Genomic DNA, 22,533 nt, shown 5'->3' on the forward strand with positions numbered 1-22,533 from the left:
TGGAGAGAATGTTTCGACTAGTAAAAGAGTCTAGGGCCAGATATCATATCCTCAGAATTAAAGGACCGGCCTTTAGGAAGGAGATGAGGTGGAATATCTTTAGACAAAGGGTGGTGAATCTGTGGAATTCTTTGCCGCAGAAGGCTGTGGAGGCAGAATAAGTTAGGAGGGAGAGATAGAACATCCATAATTGAATAGCAGAGTAGACTTGATGGGCCAAATGGCCTAATTCTGCTCCTATCACCTATGACCTTATGAACATAATGCTTTACAACAATAAATAAAACACTATCTTAGAATACTGTATTTTACCTCCTCTGCCAATACCTTTTTTTTTAACCAACACAACTCTAGCAATTGTGCCATCTGCTGTTTACTAGATATTGAAGCTTTTACTGTATATTACCCATATAGCACCATTCACTAATTGGATGTATTTTCACGCGACCAAATGCTTATAAATCTATCCGAATCCTTCGGATGGACTTTGCACTCTTTAAAGAAGTGCTGATACCAATCAGTAAATGGTTAAACATTGTCCTCAATATAGATGTAAAGCCAGCTGATTTGGATATTAATTTTTCATTTCTATTTGGAATATTTAGCTCTTGCTTTCTTCTGCGCTTCAAGTAAAATACATATTTCCAACTGTATCTGACCAGAATGTTATAATTTACCTTGCATATTTTCTTAGTATACATTAAATGGTCTGCGGATTCTGCAGACAGAAAACTAGAGTAATCGACGGGTGATGGCACTGAATTAACACTGAGAGATCGTAAGTTCAAATCCTGCTGTGGTAACTTGTGAAAATGAATTCAATAAATCTGATAATGTCCCGGGCATTGTAAAAAAAAAATGAATAGAACTATCAACAAATCACAGCAGGGGAGGAAACCTACTTTGCCCCCATATGATTTTGCTAAGGATTGATTCCAACCTTACACCATATTTTATACCTTTAGGACAAGTCAGGACAAGCAATAAACATGGTTACAGAGTGCTGCATGCATCCTAACAACAAATAACGTAATTTCTGATGACAAAGCATCGCATACCTCTGTGTTCTCAAAATTCCAAGTCAGAATGAAATAGGCCCTGCACTTGTATAGGCATTATTTGTTAATGACGATATGGAGAATTAAAGTAACTATTTTACTGAAATAACTCTCTAAAATAACTTTAAAATAATCAATAATAATTCATTTCTCAAGGTGAACTGGACTTAACGTACTTGCATGGGAAAATAAAATCTTTGTATTCTTCCTTCACGTTATACACCTCTCGCTACAGGGCAAACAATAAAGCCCCAGTCAGCGACCCCAACAGTCCTTCCAGAGAAGGCAGCAATTAACTTGCACTCCTTCCAATCTAGTCATAGATTCATAGAGTGAAACAGTGTGGAAACAGGCCATTCGGCCCAACATGCTCACACTGGCCAATATATCCCAGCTACAATAGTCTTGCCTGCCCGTGTTTGGTCCATGTCCCTCCAAACCTGTCCAAGCCATGGACCAGTCTAACTGCTTAAATGTTGGGATAGTCCCTGCTTCAACTACCTCCTCTGGCAGCTTGTTCCATACACCCACCACGCTTTGTGTGAAAAAGTTACCCCTCAGATTACTATTGGTGCTCACAATGTCATCTCTATACATTGGAGAAAGTAAATACAGATTGAATGTTAGCTTTGTGAAACATTTACAGAAATGACCTGAATTCTCTAACTTCGTTAAATTATCTCCTTTTTCTGTCTGTAACCGAATTGGCCATTTCTGCCTGTCTTCATTTTGGCTCGGGTTACCTCTTTCTGTGAGCATTGTCTAGCCAGCTGGACATGATCCAGAGCTTCACTATTAACAACTCATGACACTGACATAGAAGCATAATGTGGTTCTGGAGACAAGAGACTACAGACGCTGCAATCTGGAGCAAAATACAAACTGACAAGGGGGGGGGGGGGGGGGGAGGATATGATTCGTCGATGTTTCAGGTTGAGACCCTACATGAGGTTATTGACTATAATGTGGCTCAAGCTGACCCTCTAACTGCAGCATTAATTTTTAAGGTCTCCCCCAATCAGACATATTCCCCTTGTTAAGGTCATGTCCCACTTGGCGATTTTTTTGGCGACTGGCGGCATCATATTAGTGTCGCCAAAAGGTTTTGAACATTTCAAAATCCATCAGCGACAAAAAAATGTTGCGACACTTAAAAAAACACCGCGTGTCAATACGTCGTCACGCCGCGTCACCGCCGTATCACGCCTCAAATTTTTCGGTGACCTGATACATCAGTCAATGATACCGGCAGTCGCCAAAAAAAATCGCGAAGTGGGACAGGCCCTTTACTCCTAACTCTTTGCTGCTACTGAAAACTAACTTGTTTTCAGTCTTTCACAATGCTGACCAATGATTTTGGATCAGAAGCATTGCCTGTTCCTCTTTCCACAGAAACTGCCTGACCTGCTGAGTATTTTCAGAACTTTTTATTTTTATTTCAGGTCGTCAGAAGCTGCACTTTATTGATTTTCATATTCTCGGTTATAATTTGGTCATTAGTAAAATATTATTGGTTCCTTAGCATGGACAACTGGTTACATTTTAAACATACCCACAGGCGAACATGCTGCCAAATATACATCTGAAAGTGAGACCACACTAAAAAAAATGAGAACAACACAAAATAAGATAATGTCCTACTCTGAGAGAATCAGGCAGGGCAGGCGACTGCAGTGTCAGAGGCTGAGCCCTTTGCACCCAGCAACCACAGAAAGCGAATGGCATGTTGGCCTTCATAACAAGAGGAGTTAAGTATAGGAGCAAAGAGGTCCTTCTGCAGGTGTACAGGGCCCTAGTGAAACCGCACCTGGAGTAATGTGTTCAGTTTTGGTTTCCAAATGTGAGGAACGACATTCTTTGAGGGAGTGCAGCTTAGGTTCACAAGGTTAATTCCTGAGATGGTGGGACTGTCATATGTTGATCGAATGGAGAGGCTGGGCTTGTATACGCTGGAATTTAGAAGGATGAAATGGGATCTTATTGAAACATATAAGATTATTAAGGGTTTTGGGTACTCTAGAGGCAGGAAACATGTTCCCGGTGTTGGGGGAGTCCAGAACCAGGGGCCACAGTTTAAGAATAAGGGGTAAGCCCATTTAGAATGGAGACGAGGAAACACTTTTTCACAGAGTTGTGAGTGTGAAATTCTCTGCCTCAGAGGGCAGTGAAGACCGGTTCTCTGGAAACTTTCAAGAGAGAACTAGATAGGGCTCTTGAAGATAGCGGAGTCAGGGGATATGGGGAGAAGGCAGGAACTGGGTGCTGATTGTGGATGATCAGCCATGATCACGTTGAATGGTTGAAGGGCCGTGTGGCCTACTGCACCTATTGTCTATTGTCTAAATTCCATCAACTATTCCCCAGCCCACCTGGCCAATCAATCAAGATCCTGCTGCAATTTTTGACAACCATATTCACTATCTGTAATACCACCCATTTTAGTTATCTGCAAATTTGCTAATCTTGTCATGTACATTCTCATCCAAATCATTGATATAGATGACAAACAGTAATGGGACCAGCACCGAACACTGAGGCACACCACTTGTCACAGGGCCCCAGTCAGAGAAGCAACCTTCCACCATCACCCTCTGCTTCCTTCCACGAAGCCAATTCTCTATCCATTCAGCTGTCTCAAGTCAAGTCAAGAGAGTTTATTGTTATGAGTCCCATATAGGACAATGCAAATTTTGCTTGCTGCAGCACAACAGAGTATTGTAAGCAAAAATACAGAACAGTTCAGTTCAATATACACATAAGTAAGCAGATAAAGTGCAATAGGCTGTTACAGTTCAGAGTGTGTTTGTTGGTGAGTTTAATAGCCTGATGGCTGTGGGGAAGTAGCTGTTCCTGAACCTGGATGTAACAGATATCAGGCTCCTGTACCTTCTACCCGATGGTAGCGGAGAGATGAGTGCATGGCCAGGATGGTGTGCGTCCTTGATGATGTTAGCTGTTTTTTTGAGGCAGTGACTGTGATAGATCCCTTCGATGGTAGGGAGGTCAGAGCCGATGATGAGTGGTTACAACTTTCGGCATCCTTTTCCGCTCCTGGATGCTCAAGTTGCCGAACCAAGCCACGATGCCACTGGTCAGCATGCTCTCTACAGTGCACCTGTAGAAGTTCGAGAGAGTCCTCTTTGGGGTGGGAGATTGCAACCTTCACGTGGTCCGCCCTGTTTCTTCGAATGCAATCAACTCGGCATGCACAATCAAATAAGATCAAATAGAACAAGTTGTCCGACAACTTTAGGCTGTGCACTCCATACGCAAGAAGAAGAAGAAGAAGAAGAATCCTTTTTGACATACCAACTCTCCGTAGTCTTCTCAGGAAGTAGAGGCGCTGATGTGCTTTCTTTGTAATTGTATCAGTGTGCTGGGACCAGGAAACATCTTCGGAAATATGCACACCCAGGAATTTGAAGTTCTTGACCCTTTCCACCATCGTCCCATTGATGTAAATGGGATTGTGGGTCCCTATCCTACCCCTTCCAAAGTCCACAATCAGTTCCTTGGTTTTGCTGGTGTTGAGAGCCAGGTTTTTGTGTTGGCACCATTTGGTCAATCGGTCAATCTCACTTCTATACTCTGACTCGTCCTTGGTCCCCTTGATTTAGCTAGAATTTATGGGCCTGAGCTATAGGGAGAGGTTGGGCACGCTGAGACTTTATTCCTTGTAGCCCAACGGGCTCTGGGGTGATCATATAGAGGCATATAAAATCATGAAGGGAATAGACAAGGTGAGTGCACAAAGTATTTTACCCATTGTAAGGGAATCACAAACTGGAGGGCATAGGTTTAAGGTGAGAGGGAAAAAAGTAACTAGGAATTAAAGGAGCAACATTTTCACACAGGGTGTTAGGTATATGGAATGAGCTGCCTGAGGAAGTAGTTGAGGCAGGTATAGTGACAACATTTCAAAGACACATGGTCAGGCACATGGATAGAAAATATTTAGATTCTTATGATCGAAAAACTGTCAAATGGGTCTGTTTTCAGTATGTCTCTGAGACTCCATGTAGACATTTCTACTTTAATCATCGCTGATCCTGGATTCATGGAGTAATGGTGAGAAAAAAACACAGCAAAAGCAATAAGGAAACATGGGAGACACTGTAAAAGGTGCAGACTAGAGCAAATCCTACCTTGCCATCTTCTGAACAAATTCCAATATATTCTCCACTTTCATCCAAGCTAATTTGATTCACCTTCACAGAGCTCTGAAATGCAGTAATTAAAACAGAACATGTCACTGATCAGTGGATCATGAAACAGTCTAATTCCTCTCATTGGGCAATCCTCCGGACACATTTAGTGTAAAGCTAGGAAAGAAATCTGAAAATGGGGCAATTGAAAATTTTCATATGTTAATGAAATTAAAACATTTGTAATTGATGTATAATCTAATGATATTCAAAATGAAAATCAGATGAGATAAAACCGAACTTTCTAGATTAATCTCACGATCAGCGTTCTTATCTATAGTCAGTGAGTGCTGCCACTCTTTCACACAGATTTGAACACAATGCATTCATATTAAATTGGGAAATTACCTAAATGGTGGCAAATTATTTTCAAAATCCAAATGGCGCATGATGTCAGAAATGGAACTCATCAAGCCAATGACTCCAGCCACACACCTAAGTCCTTGAATCATAAATTCTCATTGAAGTGACTGCACAAAGGGTGAAAACCCTGCATTACTTTGTGGTAAAATAGAGCATATCAATCGGTGGATGAAAGAAAGGTATCATAGAGATCAGAAACAGAGTAGGAAAAGCTAATCAGGAAATAATGAAGAAGGGTCTCGACCTGAAACGTCACCCATTCCTTCCCTCCAGAGATCTGGCCTGTCCCGCTGAGTTACTCCAGCAGTTTGTGTCTGTCAGGAAACAATGATGCTCTTGTGCAAGATGAATAAAAAACGTGACACATTTGACTTGGAGCAACACCATACAATTATCTTCCACACACTCAGCTAAGGGTTGGAGGTAAAATGCCCAAGTTTTCTCAGCTCACGAGTAACCGTTTACAAAATGGCCTATTAGAAAAAGGGATGAAGTGAGGGAGCTTTCCATTATTAGCTATAAAATATAAAACATGGCAATAATTCAAGTTCCCCAATATTATGATGTATCCAAGAGAGTTAGATATAGCTCTTCGGGCTAACGGAGTCAAGGGACATGGAGAGAAAGCAGGAACGGGGTACTGATTTGGGATGATCAGCCATGATCATATTGATTGCCAGTGTTGGCTCGAGGGGCCGAATGGCTTACTCCTGCACCTATTTTCTATGTTTCTATTAACTGGGATTGTCTTAATGTGAATGAGGTAGGGTATTTTCAAGTGCATAAAAGAGAGCTGTAGAAACAAGGAACTGCAGATGTTAGTTCTGCTAACGATAAAAAAAAGCCACACAATGTTGGAGTAACTCAGCGGGTCAGGCAACATCCCTGAGGAACATAGATAAGTGACATTTCAGGTTCTGACTCCCCTTCAGACAGTTTGTGCCAATATTTTCTATTTGAGCAAGGGCATACTGTACCTAATCTTAGAAAATGGAGGCAGGCAAGTGGTGAAAATGCCAGCAGGAAAGTATTTTGGAGATAGTGGCCATAACTGTGTAAATTTAATTGAGTTGTGGAAAGGGATAATGAGGGTCCAGAAATTAAGGTTCTGAGTGAAAAGGGCCAATTTCAATATTATACAACAGACCTAGCAAAATTCAGTCAGAATGCAGCTACTCACAGGTAATGGGCCTGTCCCATTTAGGCGATTTTTTCGGCGACCGTCATAGTCGGAGCAGACAATAGACATTAGCAGGTCGCTGAAAAACCGGTGACTGGACATCCCCCTACAACAATGTCTACAACAACCTACCACCTAGTTGACGTCATGCTACCAACAACCGGCGACCGATTAGGATGTCCACCTATGACCACACCTACGACAACCTACGTCCACCCGTGACAAGCTACAACAAGGTACAACCCTGTCGGCGACAACTTAAGACAATTCAGTCGCCGCTACCTTTCGCCGGTTGACGTAGGTAATCGCCAATGGAATTCACCCAAGTCAGCACCAGCAACAACCTACGTCAGCTGGCGACAAACTGCGCCATCCTGGCGACAACCTATGACAGCACCTACTTCAGGAGAAATCAAGCTACGCTCATTGGCGTCAAGCCAACTGTCGCCGGATGTCGCCGAAAAGTTTTGAACATTTCAAAATCCAGCTGCGACCAGAAAAACGCTACAATTCACGACCATACAGGCGACCATGTGCCGACAGCCCAGTCGCCTAAAAAAACGCCTAAGTGGGACAGGAGCATAAGTCCATGGGAGTCATTGAGAAGTGGCATCCAGTAAGAGTCAAAGGTAAGGACAGCAAGTCCAAGGAGCCCTGGATAATGAAAAAAAAAGCATGTGGCAAATATAAAAAAACTGAAAACGGAGGGGGGAGGGGATCCTTTAGGTCAGAGGTCGGCAACCTTGTTCTGCATTGGGGCCGGGACGCATGAATGTGAGCGGATGGCGAGCCACATCTATCACGCCCCATCCCATCCCGGAAGGCATGCATCAAATCACGTGTTCACATAGATCCTGCCCCTTCGAAGACGCCACCCGGAGCACTGGCCTCTAGTTACGGGCAAAGATGGTTACGGGCACTCACGAACATGTCGCACTTATGGACCATTGCCTTGGCTCTGTCCTGAAGGCGGTGGTTCAAATACTCATTCTCACTCATCCCCAGTCTATTGACAACAACGATCCCGACAGTGTGTTTAAGAAAGAACTGCAGTTGCTGGAAAAATTAAAGGTAGATAAAAATGCAGGAGAAACTCAACATGTGAGGCAGCATCGATGGAGCGAAAGGAAAAGGCGACGTTTCAGTTCGAGACCCTTCTTCGGACTGGTCTCAGAGCAACATCAGCCGCTTCTGAAGAAGGGTCACGACCCGAAACGTCACCTATTCCTTCGCTCCATATTTGCTGCCTCACCCGCTGAGTTTCTCCAGCTTTATTATCTTCCTCCGATCCCGACAGTGAAGCCCAAACACAGCAGGTGCAAAGCTGTGCCGGCAGCTTTGCGCAGGATGCGGTACAGCCAGAGCTCGGCGTTCCCCGGCAGCTCGGCGCTCCTCGGCTGCTCGGCGTTGCTTGGCGCTCCGCCATTGCAGCCGCCAGCGCAGGCTTCCTTGCATCACCGTGCGTGGGCGCGTCGGCCTCGAGCCTGGGAGGTACCGGAGGTGAAGGAAGTCGGCAGGACAGATAAATACGGGGGGAAAAAATACGCTGCGGGCCGGACGATTTCGGGTTACGGGCCACATTCGGCCCGGGGGCCATAGGTTGCCAACGCCTGCTTTAGGTGTACACAAAGTGTACATGTAATTATTAAAAATAAATTAGGAGGGCAGTGGGGAGGCTTGCAATATCACTAGCAGACAAGTTCAAGATAAATCCCAAAACATTTTATATGCGCAAGAGGGTACCCAGGGAAAGAAAATGGTTCCTTTATCCAAGAGAAATAGGCCTAAGCCAGATTTGTAGATTTAACCTCAGTGCTAGGAAAGTTATTTTAAATAACTGTGATAGAAAGGTTTAATGTGCACTTGAAAAGACAGGATTAATAAAAGAAATAACATGATTTTACTTTGGGAAGATCTTATCTGACTAATGTGATTGCACTTTTGAAGAGGCAACAAAATGTATTCATGAGAGTAGTACAGTTGAACAATGGGCATTTGATAAGGAAAACTGGTCCAAAAGGTTAGAATCCATGGGATTCATGGCGTTGGCAAATTGAATGCCAAACTGGCCTTGTGATAAGAGGCAGACGGTGATGATGGAAGGCTGTTTTAAGGCCCTGTCCCACGATGCGAGTTTACCCAAGAGCGCTCCCGAGTTTAAAAAAAAATCAAACTCGTGGTAAGTATGTAGAATGTACGTAGCAGGGACGTCGGAGCTTGTGGATGTTTCGTAGCGGCTGTTAATGCTAACAGCAGGTACTCGGGAAACGCGGAAACTCGTGAAGTTTTTTCAACAGTGTGAAAAATTACCAAGAGTAAAAAAATACTCGTGATGACGTACCACAAGTTAGATTTATTTTTAAACTCGGGAGAGCTCTTGGGTAAACTCGCATCGTGGGACAGGAGCTTTAGTGATTAGAAATCTGTGACCGATCGTGCACCATAAGGATTGGTGCTTAATATTTACCCCTTATATACAATAATGATTTGGATGTGAATCTGGAAGGCATGATTAGTAAATTTTCAGATGACACAAATATTGGTGGTGTTGACTCACTGCTACATCAGGAAGAAGGGACAAGGGACTCAGAACCATAAACTCCAGGTTCAAGAACAGCATCCTCCCATCAACCATCAGTTTTTTTGAACTACCCTAACACAATCCTATCGCAGCACCGATCTGCTCTGGACTGCAGCCAGGAATGAGTGGGTTAACATATGAGACTCTGACGGCACTGGGCCTCTACTCGCTCGAGTATAGGATGATGGGGGACCTCATTGAAACTTATCGAGTGGTGAAAGGCCTGCATTGAGTTAATGTGGAGAGGATGTTTCCACTAGTTGGAGAGTCTAGGACCAGAGATCATAGCCTCGGAATTAACGTAATTCAGTGCCACTAAAGGCTGTAGAGACTGTCATTGGATATTTTTAAAAGCCCTGTCCTACGATACGAGTTCATTCCAAGAGCTCTCCCGAGTTTAAAAAAAAATCAAACTCGTGGTAAGCACGGCGAATGAACGTAGCGGGTACGTCGGAGTTCGGGGACGTCTCTTAGAGGCTCGTAACGCTAACGGCAGGTACTCGGGAAGACTCGCTAACGGCAGGTAAGCGCGGGAAGATTTGTGAAGATTTTTCAACATGTTGAAAAATGTCCACGAGAGCCCCGAGTGCCGACGAGTGGCCATTACCGTAAATCTCCGAGTCGAATCAGGGCAAACTCGGGAGAGCTCTTGGAATGAACTCGTACCGTGGGACAGGGCTTTTAGGCAGAGATAGATAGATTCTTGATTAGTATGGGTGTCAGGGGTTCTGGGAGAAGGCAGGAGAATGGGGTTAAGAGGGAAAGATAGATGAGCCATGATTGAATGGCGGAATAGACTTGATGGGCCGAAAGGCCTAATTCTGCTCCTATCTGTTATGAACTTACTATGGTGGCTCTAAGTAATACATAGTTACATATCTCGGTTTTTACTGGTTCTCGGATCCAGAGTAAAAAATACATTTCAATTTCGGTCCCTGTTATAATATGCCTCACAAACAATAAGACGAATAATTAGATAATCATTTTTGAAAGTGGTATTGGTTGAGAAGAATTACAGTGAGCCAGTCGCGAGATCACCTCTACTTTTCCAACAACAACACGCTAGCTTATCAGTGTAGTAGTTCAGGGCAGCTCATAGGGCCACTGCCACACAGTACCAGCGACCAGATTCAATCCAAATGCCATTTCTGTGGAGTTTGCACACTCCCTGGGATCACATGGGTTTCTTTCAGGTGCTCCCATTTCCAGCCACATCCCGAAGGGACAGAAGTGGCCAATGTCAATTGACACGGGTGTGTGGGTGAGTGGTCGAAACTAGGAAGAGCTGATCAGAAAGTGTGGAACTGCAGATGATGGAAAATCGAAGGTAGACAAAAATGCTGGAGAAACTCAGCGGGTGAGGCAGCATATACAGAGCAAAGGAAATAGGCAACGTTTCGGGTCGAGACCCTTCTTAATTGCCTATTGCTCCATAGATGCTGCCTCACCCGCTGAGTTACTCCAGCACTTTGTGCTTTTTGCTCAATGTTCCAGATTTTGCAGTTCTTTAAGTTTCCTTTCAAATATATAATATTGTTTGAATATTAATTTAATGCACGTATGATGATTTATAAATAGAAATTTCCGGAGCAAGTGATGATACAAAGTAAACTACAATGAATTGATTAAAATTAGGCCTGCCAATAGTTTGCACAAGGCATTCCAGTCAAATAATGACCAAAAAAAGCTGAATTCTGCTCAAAACTGTAGCTCTGTACCCTCAAGACATTTGCTTACAGGTATAACAGTTCAGCATTTACTGTCAAAATATCTACCCTATGGGTGCTCCAAGGAACTGAAGGTGGAAAATAGTGTGCTGTTATTCTTCACTGCAACATTGACAAAACCTTGTGTCATTAAATGTATTTAACTTTTTGTGAGGCACAGGATGCATGCCCAGCAGAGCCATCCAATGCTTCTTTTGGTTCTCGGTCCAAAGCTGCTACCCAAACTGCAGAACCGTTCCACCATATTCATCAGTTGGAGAAAAGACCATTTCATTCTTGCATCTTACTATTAACTGGACAGGGGGAAACAATTAAAAAACACAATCCATATTATTGCTTTCATATGTTTATCATAGAAAATCTGGCATTTCAAATTTGGACAATACATTCCCTTTCTATCTATGTGCAATATGTTACTGAATTTCTATCACTCCTTTCATATTAAAGCAACTTGAAGATTATTTCCATTTCCATGATGAATGCTCTGTTTGGTCTCTCATTTAAACCTCAAATGATCCCGCAAATGTAGTGTTTTTCTAACTCTTCACAAATGCTTATTTGTTTTATGACTGTTAGCTTGACAAAGGAAGAGACTTGAAATATTACAATAGATTCCAAAAGTGACAATATTGTTGAATAACTTAATTGACTTTAGGGCACCCTTGGGTCGTGAAAGGTGCTACATTAAGTTCCTCCTGAAAGCACTGCAAACCTTTGGTCACAGGGTGGCACTATTGCACCTCGAAGTGCACCCTTTTGTACCTGTTGGCTCTGCATTCAAATCTGGACCAAAAATTAAACTAAAGACATTGTGAAAGTATCTTATAGGTCCATGCATTTATGTTTTCTACTTCCTATTAAACCCTGACTAAATAATGCAGCTTTGCTGACCACACTGACTGAAAGGTGCAGACCACACTTGCTCCCTCCTCCCTCATAACTGTTTTTCCCACTACGGTCCTCGCAAACTTCATTTTGATGCCTCCAAACTTCTATTCCCCGCTCCCACGCAACCTTTCCCCCTCACTGTTCCCTTCAGTCTGAAACTTCTGGCTCGTTTCCTTGCTCAGACTGTTGGTCACTCCGTTCATAGTGAAGGCTCTTGACACGAGTCAGGCTTGCAGTTTGGATAAAATATTCGGGTCATGTATTTCCTATTGCACTGTAAAAGACTGGCAGGCAACTCAACAGTGCACCTGCTAGAAATCGTATAAAAGCCAAGTGCGCAGCCCACAAAGTATATGCCCAGACAAATCAGACCATATAGGGTCTGAAGAAGGGTTTCGGCCCGAAACGTCGCCTATTTCCTTCGCTCCATAGATGCTGCTGCACCCGCTGAGTTTCCCCAGCAATTTTGTGTACCTTAAGTATATGTCATATCTGTTTCCGATAACATATCCAATAAAGTGATTCCACCACCTCACCAGAAGCGAACACATGGGAATAATACCTGTAGGAGATGCACAAGTTATTCTTGGTCATCACTGACATCACTAAAGTTGATAAGACAAATAACTTTGTTGCAAAAAAAAAAAAGAACCAGTGCAGAATTCATGAGACTTGACAGATAAACCCCTGAACCTAAACCGTAAAATATGGACAAAATACCCTTATGTATGGATTCTGTCAGCTTTTCGATTTCCTAACTATTAGGAGGACCTTTTAAAATCATATCCTTTTTGGTAATGTCGTCTCCCCTAGCATCCATCACACCAGCGTCCACTGCTCAGATACCCAACAGAAGCTAAAGTGATCAATCAGCTAATGGGTCATTTGTAAAGCTTGCCTTGCTAACAAATAGGTAATTGATTCTTTTGCAAATGTTGCATCCCCATGGAAAATCTGCTTTGGAAGCGTATAATGCGGAAAAAAAACTAATATCTCAAAAAGGAGTGAGTGACTAAAGTGAATGAAGCAGAATGCTATTCTGTTTATTTTCAATGAGTTTTACAGTGCTATTAATATCACAGTGCAAAATTAAACCATCCCTTAATATCGTTGACATTTGCTTAAATGTTATGCCAAAAATACCACTTAAACGTATTTTAAATAAATAGCTTGGTATCATTACATGGAGGACATCAATGAAGATTGTATGGTGATCCTTGCCAATATTGTAGTTATTCTTTGTAATATTTATTCTTGATTTTATTTGTCTCTCCTTTCTTCAATCAGAGTAAGCAATTAGTGATGTAGGGTTTCAGCCCAATACAACTAGCAATCGCTTGCCTCCACATGCAAGGCTTTAAGGGCCTGTCCCAGTTGGGCGTCATTTGCGCGACATCATTTACGCGTCATGACACACACGTCATGACGCGCACGTCATGGTGCGTAATGATGTAGGCAGTGACGCGCAGTCGCGCGTGGCACCACAGGAATTTGGGTTTCATAAAATCTTCGCGCGCCATCTGCGTGACGCGCAAATGACGCCCAAGTGGGACAGGCCCTTTACTCTATGATTTCTTCCAGCAGTTTATTCTTTTGCTCAAGATTCCAGCATTTGTGGTCTCTTGTGCCTCCATATGAACAGATTATGTGACTGAGCAAAGGTCTAGCAAACCAACTAAGAAGTGGGGAAACGCTAAATTGTCCATTTTGGAAGGAAAAATGATGGACGCATTATATAAATTTTAAGCATTTGCAGAGCACTGATTTGCTAAGGGATTATATCACATCTGCTTCCACCGAGATCTGCTGTTATAAAATAATTGAATATAGATTAAAATAATTTAACAGTAAAAATCTGGAATAAAAACAAAAATGATGTAAGTACTTGGGAGGTCAAGCAGCATTAGTGGAGAGATGCCAGAATTGTGGAATATTTAGAAAAGTTAATTGATGAGTTCTGAGTCTTCAGTAGTCCTTACATCTTTATCAGCTTCCAGTGATGTGCTCCAGAATAATGAAATATCCATTCCCTTGTTATGTTGTTTCCCTTTTTGTTTTAAGCCTAAGTATATACATTTATTTTTCCACAAGAGAAGACAATAAATTAGTCAAAGTTTAAATGGAAATTCTTCTAAGATAGAAATAAAAGTACTCGGTCCAACACTAAGTAATGCTTTTACAGTCTTTCCCAACATATGTAGTGTTTCTTTTCCCATTTTTTCAATGCTGTGAGGTGTCAAAGCTTCCTATTCAACTCAAAACTGCAAACACCTTCAAGTCCCAAAATATCCTTGAAACTGCTGCAAAGACCTCTGATTTGAATATATCCACAAATGAAAAATCATACGTAGAACTAAATAAATTGGCATAACATTTCTTCCACCCTGACCCTCAACACTGGTGTCCCTCAGGGGAGTGTGTTCAGTCCCTTGCTCCATTTCCTGTACGCCCATGACTATGGTCAAGCACAGCATCAACGCAATCTTCAGTTTGCCGATTATACTACTGTTGTTGGTTGGATCAACAATGTTGAAATGAAGTACAGGAAAGAGATCAAGCACCTTGAGACATGATACAAGAACAACGAACTCGCCCTGAATGTCAGAAAGTCAAAAGATTTGATTGTTGACCAAAGGAAACGAGGGGGTGAAACACAACTCTGTTCTTATCAACGGAGATCCGGTAGAAATGGTCAATAACTTCAAGTTTCTTGGCATCCATATCATCAGCATCCTAACTTTGTCCTTTCACATTGAAGCAGTGATCAAGAAAACAAATCAACGTATTTATGTGTTTAGTGTCTGAGAAGATTCAGCATGTCCATGTGAACTGTTTCAACATTCTACAAATGGGCTACATTCTGACAGGATACATCTCAGCCTGATTTGGCAACTGCTCTACTCTTGAATGCCTGGACCTACAGAGAGTGGTAAACATAGACCATTCCATCACGCACTCATCACTTCCTTCAATCCAGTCCATCTTCACAGTGTGTTGCAACGGAAAGGCTTAAAGTATCGTCAATGAAGCATGGCCATTCCATGTTCTCTCTTCTAACTTATAGGATAAGATACAGGAACTTGAAAGTCCAGATGTCCAGACTTAAGAACAGCTTCTTCCCCATGGCTATCAGACTCCTGAACTAATCTTGCAAGTCTGAAGAAGGGTCTCAACCCGAAATGTCACCTATTCCTTCTCTCCAGAGATGCTGCCTGCCCCGCTGCTACTCCAGTATTTTGTGTCTATCTTCAGAGTAAACCAGCATCTGCAGTTCCTTCCTACACATCTTACAAGTGTACGTACAGTTGCTGCCATGTACACTTGCTCTTAATGCTGCCTTATTTGATTATTCCATTACTCTAATATTTGTCTGCACTACTTCAGACCACACAACACTCTTGCACCATTCTGCTGTTTTGCACTCGTCATTGTATTTATCATTACTGCATGTACACTGTTTATTTTCTGAGCTCCATGAGAACAAAGAATTTCATTGCACCTTGGTGTGTATGACAATACATGCAGCTGAATCAAATCCGCAATCTGATGTTTGTTCAGAAGTAAACTGGCTTCTCACTGAAGCTTTATAGACAATCAAACAAATCTTGAAATATTCGAATGAACTCAAGCTTGGTCTAAGATGTTGCATGCAGCTGACTTAAAAAATGAGTTTTAAAATCAATGGCTATCTTTATAAAATCATTTTATTTTTCAACATGATTTTAAAAAGGGCAGCCAATATTCTAAAACTAAAATAAAATCTTATAAATTATTACCATTCTGAGGGAAAGTAATTAACATCACAGTTAAAATGAATACCTAACTTCTAATTCACAAGTTTGGTTTAATTAATCAAGCTGAATTAAATTAAATCATTTGCATTCTCTTCTCACTGGACCTCCCTCTGAACAATGTCATGATTTTTATCTTTATTAATGGAAAACTCGTTTTCTAAAAGGATTAGCAGATTCAACACACATTGAATGATAATGCAACATCACAATGAATCCCATTATTTTTGTCTTCTAAAAGAAAAATTATTATTTTAAAAGGAGTGAATGGAATGTATGCTTATGATTAACTTATTTATACTCAAGCATAACAAAAATAAATACAAAAAGTAGCTCCCACACAAATTCAGCAGATATTTAAATATATTTTTAAGTTCTTGGAAACGTAAGGCTTTCAGGAAAAAAAGACATAAAAAAGATGGAGCAAAAGGCACACAGATTCTTAACATTCAGTTGAAATTATATCTCCATTAGTTGAGAAGTTAATGATAAGGAGCAGAGTGGAACTTGAGAATCTCCAAAGCCATGAGTGAAATGACAATAAATGGTCTCCAGAGTCCAATCTGGATTATTTCGCTTCACTCTAAAAATGCATGTCCCAATTACTTTTCCACACATAACTGACAGAGAATTACCTCGTCATCTCCATTCTGGCCAGGACTCAAGATTAATCCATTTTGAATAAAGAGGATAAATGGAGGGAATTGTTGTCAATGATGTCTCATCAATCTGAAACACATTTCCTCTGACACTCACTATTTCCTGATTTTTTATAAATTTCAGATTTTGAGCATCATAAATGTTTTGCATTTATTTATTGTACAAGGCAAATTTAGACATTGGAAGAAACTAACACCAATTTGCATTCATAGTGCCTTCAACATTAAGGGGCGGCACAGTGATGTTGCGGTAGAACTAGAGACCCGGGCTCTATCCTGACTACGGGTGCTTGTCTGTACGGAGCTTGTACATTCTCTCGGTGATCTGCGCGGGTTTTCTCCGAGATCTTCTGTTTCCTCCCACACTCCAAAGACATAGGTTAATTGGCTTAGTATAAATGTAAAATTGTCCCTGGTGTGTGTAAGTAGTGTTAATGTGCGAGGATCGCTGGTCAGAGCGGACTCGGTGGGCCGAAGAGCCCCTTTCCGCACAGTATCTCTTAACTAAACTAAATAAGAGATTCTAAAATATATCAGAAGAGCAGAATTAAATAAAAACTTAAAGTAAAAAAATTCGCATACAACCAGTGATCTAAACCTTGGCCAAAGATGTACGTTAAAAAGAGTGTAATAGAGAAGGAGGTGCAAATGGACTGTATTCAAAATATTTTTGTCTAGAGATAACATTCCTCTCCTAATTACTTTCCAATAATTAGGCATTGTTAGAATTTTGACAGAATAAGGCATGGATTCAAACCTTTGCTTTTCCCATAGCAAATCTCTACTGAGCAGTTAAAGGATCATAAGAGCAGCAAAGGTGGAAAGAAAAATAATTAAAAACAGCCGTCGATTTGGACCTTTCTCAAAAAGCTTTGTGCAGTAGGTTCTGGAGCAGAATGTGAAGAGAGCTCAGAGTAAGTGGTTTGCTCATCCTTTCCAAAGGGACAAAAGAACGATATGAATTTATGGAGCAGGAGGTAGTAAAAACAAGGCGGGGGGGGGGGGGGGGGGGGGAGGGGGGGGGGGGGGTTAAAAGATGGACAGTAGAAAAGTTAAAAACCTGTCACTTGCAATTTTTGTAATATTACTACACCACACTTACAATGTCAAAGTGTTGCGTCACGTCACCCTGGATATCCAGCAAATAGACTTTGCCATGGTGTGTCCCCAGTGCTAAAAACTGGAACAGAAAAACAGCGTAGTGAAAGTTATTGAAGAATATACGCAATCTTCATCCATTATTATCAACAGAAGCCATTTATTGTGCTTCATTGAGAAAGCTTACAGGCAACAATTGTTATTCCAAATCACTTCATATGAAAAATAAACATTTGCGCCCATTTCTTTATAAATCTGGAATGCCGCACAAAACCATCCAGACAAATATGTGCCATGGGGAAACTATAGGTGCAATTGGATAGTTACTATCAGCCACGAAGAGATCTAATATTCTTGAAGACAAGAGAAAGCAGGTGCTGGAATCCGGAACAAAAAGAAACAGATTACTGCAAGAACTCAGCAGGTCAAAGTACAAAGGTATCAAAGGTATTTTATTGGTCACATTCACATACACCTAGGTGTAGTGAAGTGAAATGCTTCTTGCCATTTTGCAGCACATAAAGAAGGAATACAGACATAACATTAATAAGAGTTTTAAACATAAAGAACATCCCCCCACAACGGTTCCCATTATGAGGGAAGGCACAAAGTCAAGTCCCCAACCCCAGTTCACCCATAGTCGGGCCCATTGAGGCCTCCACAGTTGCCTCTACGGAGGCCCGATGTTCTAGGTCGTTCTCGCCGGGTGATGTTGCTCCGGCGTCGGGAGAGTCCTCTCAGCGGCTTGGGAACCCTGGAATGGCCGCTTCCGTACTGGAGGCCGCGGCTTCCAAAGCCAACAAGGCCGCGCCGGTTGGAGCTCCACAACTGGCGATCTCATCTAGAGATCCCAGGCTCCCGGTGTAAAGTCAGCGTCGCCGCCCGCAGCTGGTCGCTCCACAGTCCCGCAGCTCCGCGATGTTTTCCTCAGCGATCTTCAGCTCACCGGAGCTCCAGCGCGGCGACCCGGGCAAGGCATCGCCCGCTCCGTGATAGCGCTCCAGCGCTGTGCCGCCGCCGAAGCCGAGGTTCTGGGCTGTCCCCGACAGGAAACGCCGCTCCAGGCCCGCTGGTAGGCCGCGAGGACGGGTCGAAGCTGCAGCCCAGAGAAAAGCTGCCTCTCCGACCAGGTAGGGACCCTGAAAGGTAGTTTCCCCCTTCCCCCCTCCACCCCCCACATAAAAAAGTCTAGACCTCCAAACAAAACCTTAACTAACTAAAATAAAAAATAAAAAGATGAAAAGACAGACAGCTTCTGGCTGGGCAACCGTGCACAGGACAGCGCCCCCTACGTGGAGTCAAAAGGTCCATGTCAATATTTCAGTTCTAGGCAAGGCTTCAGGACTGAGGAGAAAGACTGCCAATATAAGGAAGTATCAGGAAGGGAAAGTCGCCATTAACCTGGAAAGAGTGCAGAGAAATTTATGAGAATGATGCCAGGACTTGAGGGACTGAGCTACAGGGAGAGGTTAGTTTCCCTTGGAGCACTGTAGGGATGCAATGTGAAAACACGAGGGAAATAGATTGAGTGAATGTCTGGTATCCAGGGTAGGGGATCAAGAATTAGAGGGCTTAGAGGTTTAAGGTGCAAGGGAAAATATTTCATAGGAACCAGAGACACAGAAATATGGAATGAGCAGCCAGAGGTAGCAGCTGAGGCAGGTACAATAAACACAATGAAAAAACATTTGAAGAGGTACATGGGTAGGAAATGTTCAGAGGGATATGGTCGAAACGTAGGGAATCTTAAATGGGGCATCTAGCTTAGATGGGGCATCGAGCTTAGATGGGGCATCTTGGTCAAGATGGATGAATAGGGTTGAAGGGCCTGTTCTGACTGAGAAATTGAGAAAAAAGGGATTGTATCCCTACAGGAGGCATGGTGGGAGGAAGTCTAATCAAAGTAGCTGTGGGGGTCAGTTGGTTCATAAAAGATGTCGATTGCAAGGGAAATCAGGCAAAAACCAAGCAACAGTTTTGTTGAACATCTGCACTCTGTCCACAACAGCTGTCTCGAGCTTCCAATTACATCTCATTTCAACTCTTCTTCCCACTTACATGCTGACCTGTTTAACCTTGGCCTTCCCATTGCTATGAACTGGCCAAACACAAATTGGAGGAGCAACATTACATACTCTGTTTTGGTAACTTGCTATGCACATTGGGTTCTTTCCAACTTGGGTACCCCACACCTCCAGTATTCTTCAAAGGTTCAAAGGTTCTTTATTAGTCACTTACACCAATTGGTGTAGTGAAATGCTTATTGCCAATGCAGCACATTAAAAAAATACAGACATAACAATAATAAGTAATTTAAACATAAAGAACATCCCCCCACAATGGTTCCTATTATGAGGGAAGGCACATTGTCCTGTCCCCATCCCCATGTCCACCCTTAGTCGGGCCTATTTTGGCCTCCGCAGTCGCCTTTACGGAGGCCCAATGTTCCAGGCCCTTCTAGCCGGATGATGGTGCTCCGGCGTCGGGAGAATCCTCACAGCGGCTTGGTATACCTGGAACGGCCGCTTCCTTACCAGAGACCGCGGCTTCCGAAGCCGACAGGCCGTGCTGGATGGAGCTCCACTACTGGCGATCTCGGCGAGAGATCCCAGGCTCCCAATGTAAAGTTCAGTGCCGCCGCCCGCGGCTGGCCGCTCCACAGACCTGCAGCTCCGCGAAGTTTTTATCGGCGGTCTCAGCTCACCGGAGTTCCAGTACGGCGACCCAGGCAAGGCATCGCCCGCTCTGCGATAGCGCTCCAGTGCTGTGCCACCGCCGAAGCCGAGGTTCTGGCCGGTCCCGACAGGAAACTCCGCTCCAGGCCTGTTGGTAGGTCGCGAGGACGGGGCGAAGACGTTGCCCGGAGAAAAGCCGCCTCTCACCCCAGGTAGAGACCCTGAAAAGCAGTTTCCCCCTTCCCCCCCCCCCCCCACATAAAAAAGACTAGAGCTCCGAGAAACAAAACTCAACTAACTAAAAATTAAAAAAGTGAAAAAACGGACAGCTGCAGGCTGGGCAGCCATACCCATACAGGACGGCGCCCCTTCTACACACACACACCTACCTGTCCACCTAGATTTCTTCTTTGTTCACTCTTCCTATCCCCTCTGCCCTCCCACTTCCTTACCTGGATCCATCTTCCCATCATTACCGCTCCCCCATCCCCCAATCTACCTAGTACCACTGCATACTGACAACCTTTCCTCTTCCCTCTCCTGATGGAGGGTCACAACTCAAAAAATGTCTTCACACACTTTGCCTCCACAGATGCTGTTTGAGACACTCGAGTTCTTCCACCGTTTTGTTCTTTACGTCTAATATCCTCTGTAAATTCCAATGCTGCTTACGACATTGGTTCTAACCATTTAATGTCAACTATTAACATATTTTTAAATATACAATGGCTTGCATGCCAATATTATGTATAATCAGCTTCGAGGAGAAATATACAGATATAAAACTTTCTTTTTCACAAATAATAGCAGATCCACGCCAGTGGAGTGGCATAGATTCTCAGCTTCAGCAGCTCCAGGGCACAGCAGAACTATTGCTCCTTCGAGAATCTCCATGAAATAAAAGGGTAATATCAAAGCCCCCAACCCTCAGCTATCTATCTCTGCAGATGAGGTGTAGAGAGATCCTTTCACATCCTAACTCATTGACAGATTTAACTCACCTTAATCAAAACAACGTCAGTATTTGAATTTGTGCATTGTTGTCGCTATATCCATGATATATCACAGAAGCTCAGAAGAATGAAATGGGAGAACTTTACATATTTATTGTTACAATTTCCCAGCACAGAAAATCATATCTTCAGAATATTTGCCAATGATTGACATACTTTTAATTTAAATATATATATTTTTTGAAAGTACTTCACAACCCTTCAGAACTAAAGAAATGCAGAAATAGCAATCAACTCAATGATAATACTTTACCTCCTATTCCTCCCAAAACCAGCAGACTGCTACCAAATATAATGTTCCCCAGTATGTGCTCATGAATTCTGTTTACATCTACCGTAAATGTTAAGCATAATTTTGTTTTATCATTATTAGAAGTTTCTTTCCTAATTACCCAGCACATGTTAATTTTTGTTCAGAAAAAGTAACAGTTTCACCTCAATTCAATGGCATTTTTCCTCAAAATGAAGCTTTGGGCCAATGTTGATTGTGCAAGTACTGGCTACCTGTCAGAATGAGTCACAAGGAAGCCTCATCTGCTGACAACAAATTGTTTCTTTTCAGCTTGTGCACACTCGTTGATGAACTGTGGCAGCAAATTAAAAGTGCAGCATTAAAACTGGAGGAAGATACACATGTACAGCATGGATGAGAGCATGTCTGCAGCTTTATTTAGCAGAGTTATAGCTGTGTGAAATGTAATTGTTCAAAACAGCTGAAAATGTCGAGCTCTGGGAACGCGTTGATGAAGGGGAAAAAAAATGCATAACACATTCAGAATTTTAACAAACGTATTAAATAACATTTTAAACATTGAGTTTAAAAAATGGAACAGTAAACAGGAAATCAATACATACGAGTTCAATGTATTAACCAAATTCTGGGGCAACTCAAATTACAGTCATTTTGAGCATCCGAGCATGCTTGATTGGAGACTCTAATGAAATGCTCATATTTACAGGCACTACCAAGCATGTCAGTCAACCGGCACCATCTAAAAAAATAACCTTCCATTAACTTGAGGTTTAAAAAGGATTTATCAAGATGGAATTGCTAAACTGAAAATTAAATTCAGGCACTTATAACATGAACCTGCATTAAAGAGGAGGAAAGGAGAACGAGGTGCATTGCAAATTCAGCCCAGCAATGTCTTTCACCCCTGCAAGGTTGCTTTTTTTCAGGAAGGAGAAAATCCCCCGGGTAAAGAAAATCAATACTGGTTAATAAAACATCAGGTGTGCAGACATAACTAGGTATGACTATTCCACTGCACAAGCCTGCTTGACTGCACCAGGTG

The 22,533-nt window shown here is 42.5% G+C and overlaps 1 protein-coding gene across 4 annotated transcripts in view; it reads right to left on the minus strand.

The window, feature by feature from the left end:
• Nucleotides 1-22,533, minus strand: part of vps41 (VPS41 subunit of HOPS complex) — a 179,073-nt gene that overhangs the window by 118,587 nt on the left and 37,953 nt on the right. For all 4 annotated transcript variants that reach the window (XM_033019969.1, XM_033019972.1, XM_033019973.1 and 1 more), the window contains 2 exons: nt 17,555-17,632; nt 5,204-5,278 (listed from right to left, as the gene is read on the minus strand). In XM_033019969.1, the coding sequence (XP_032875860.1) occupies nt 5,204-5,278; nt 17,555-17,632 (153 nt within the window). The remainder of the gene's footprint in view (nt 1-5,203; nt 5,279-17,554; nt 17,633-22,533) is intronic.

Source organism: Amblyraja radiata, chromosome 4 (genome assembly GCF_010909765.2).
Source record: "Amblyraja radiata isolate CabotCenter1 chromosome 4, sAmbRad1.1.pri, whole genome shotgun sequence".
Lineage (NCBI taxonomy): Eukaryota > Metazoa > Chordata > Chondrichthyes > Rajiformes > Rajidae > Amblyraja > Amblyraja radiata.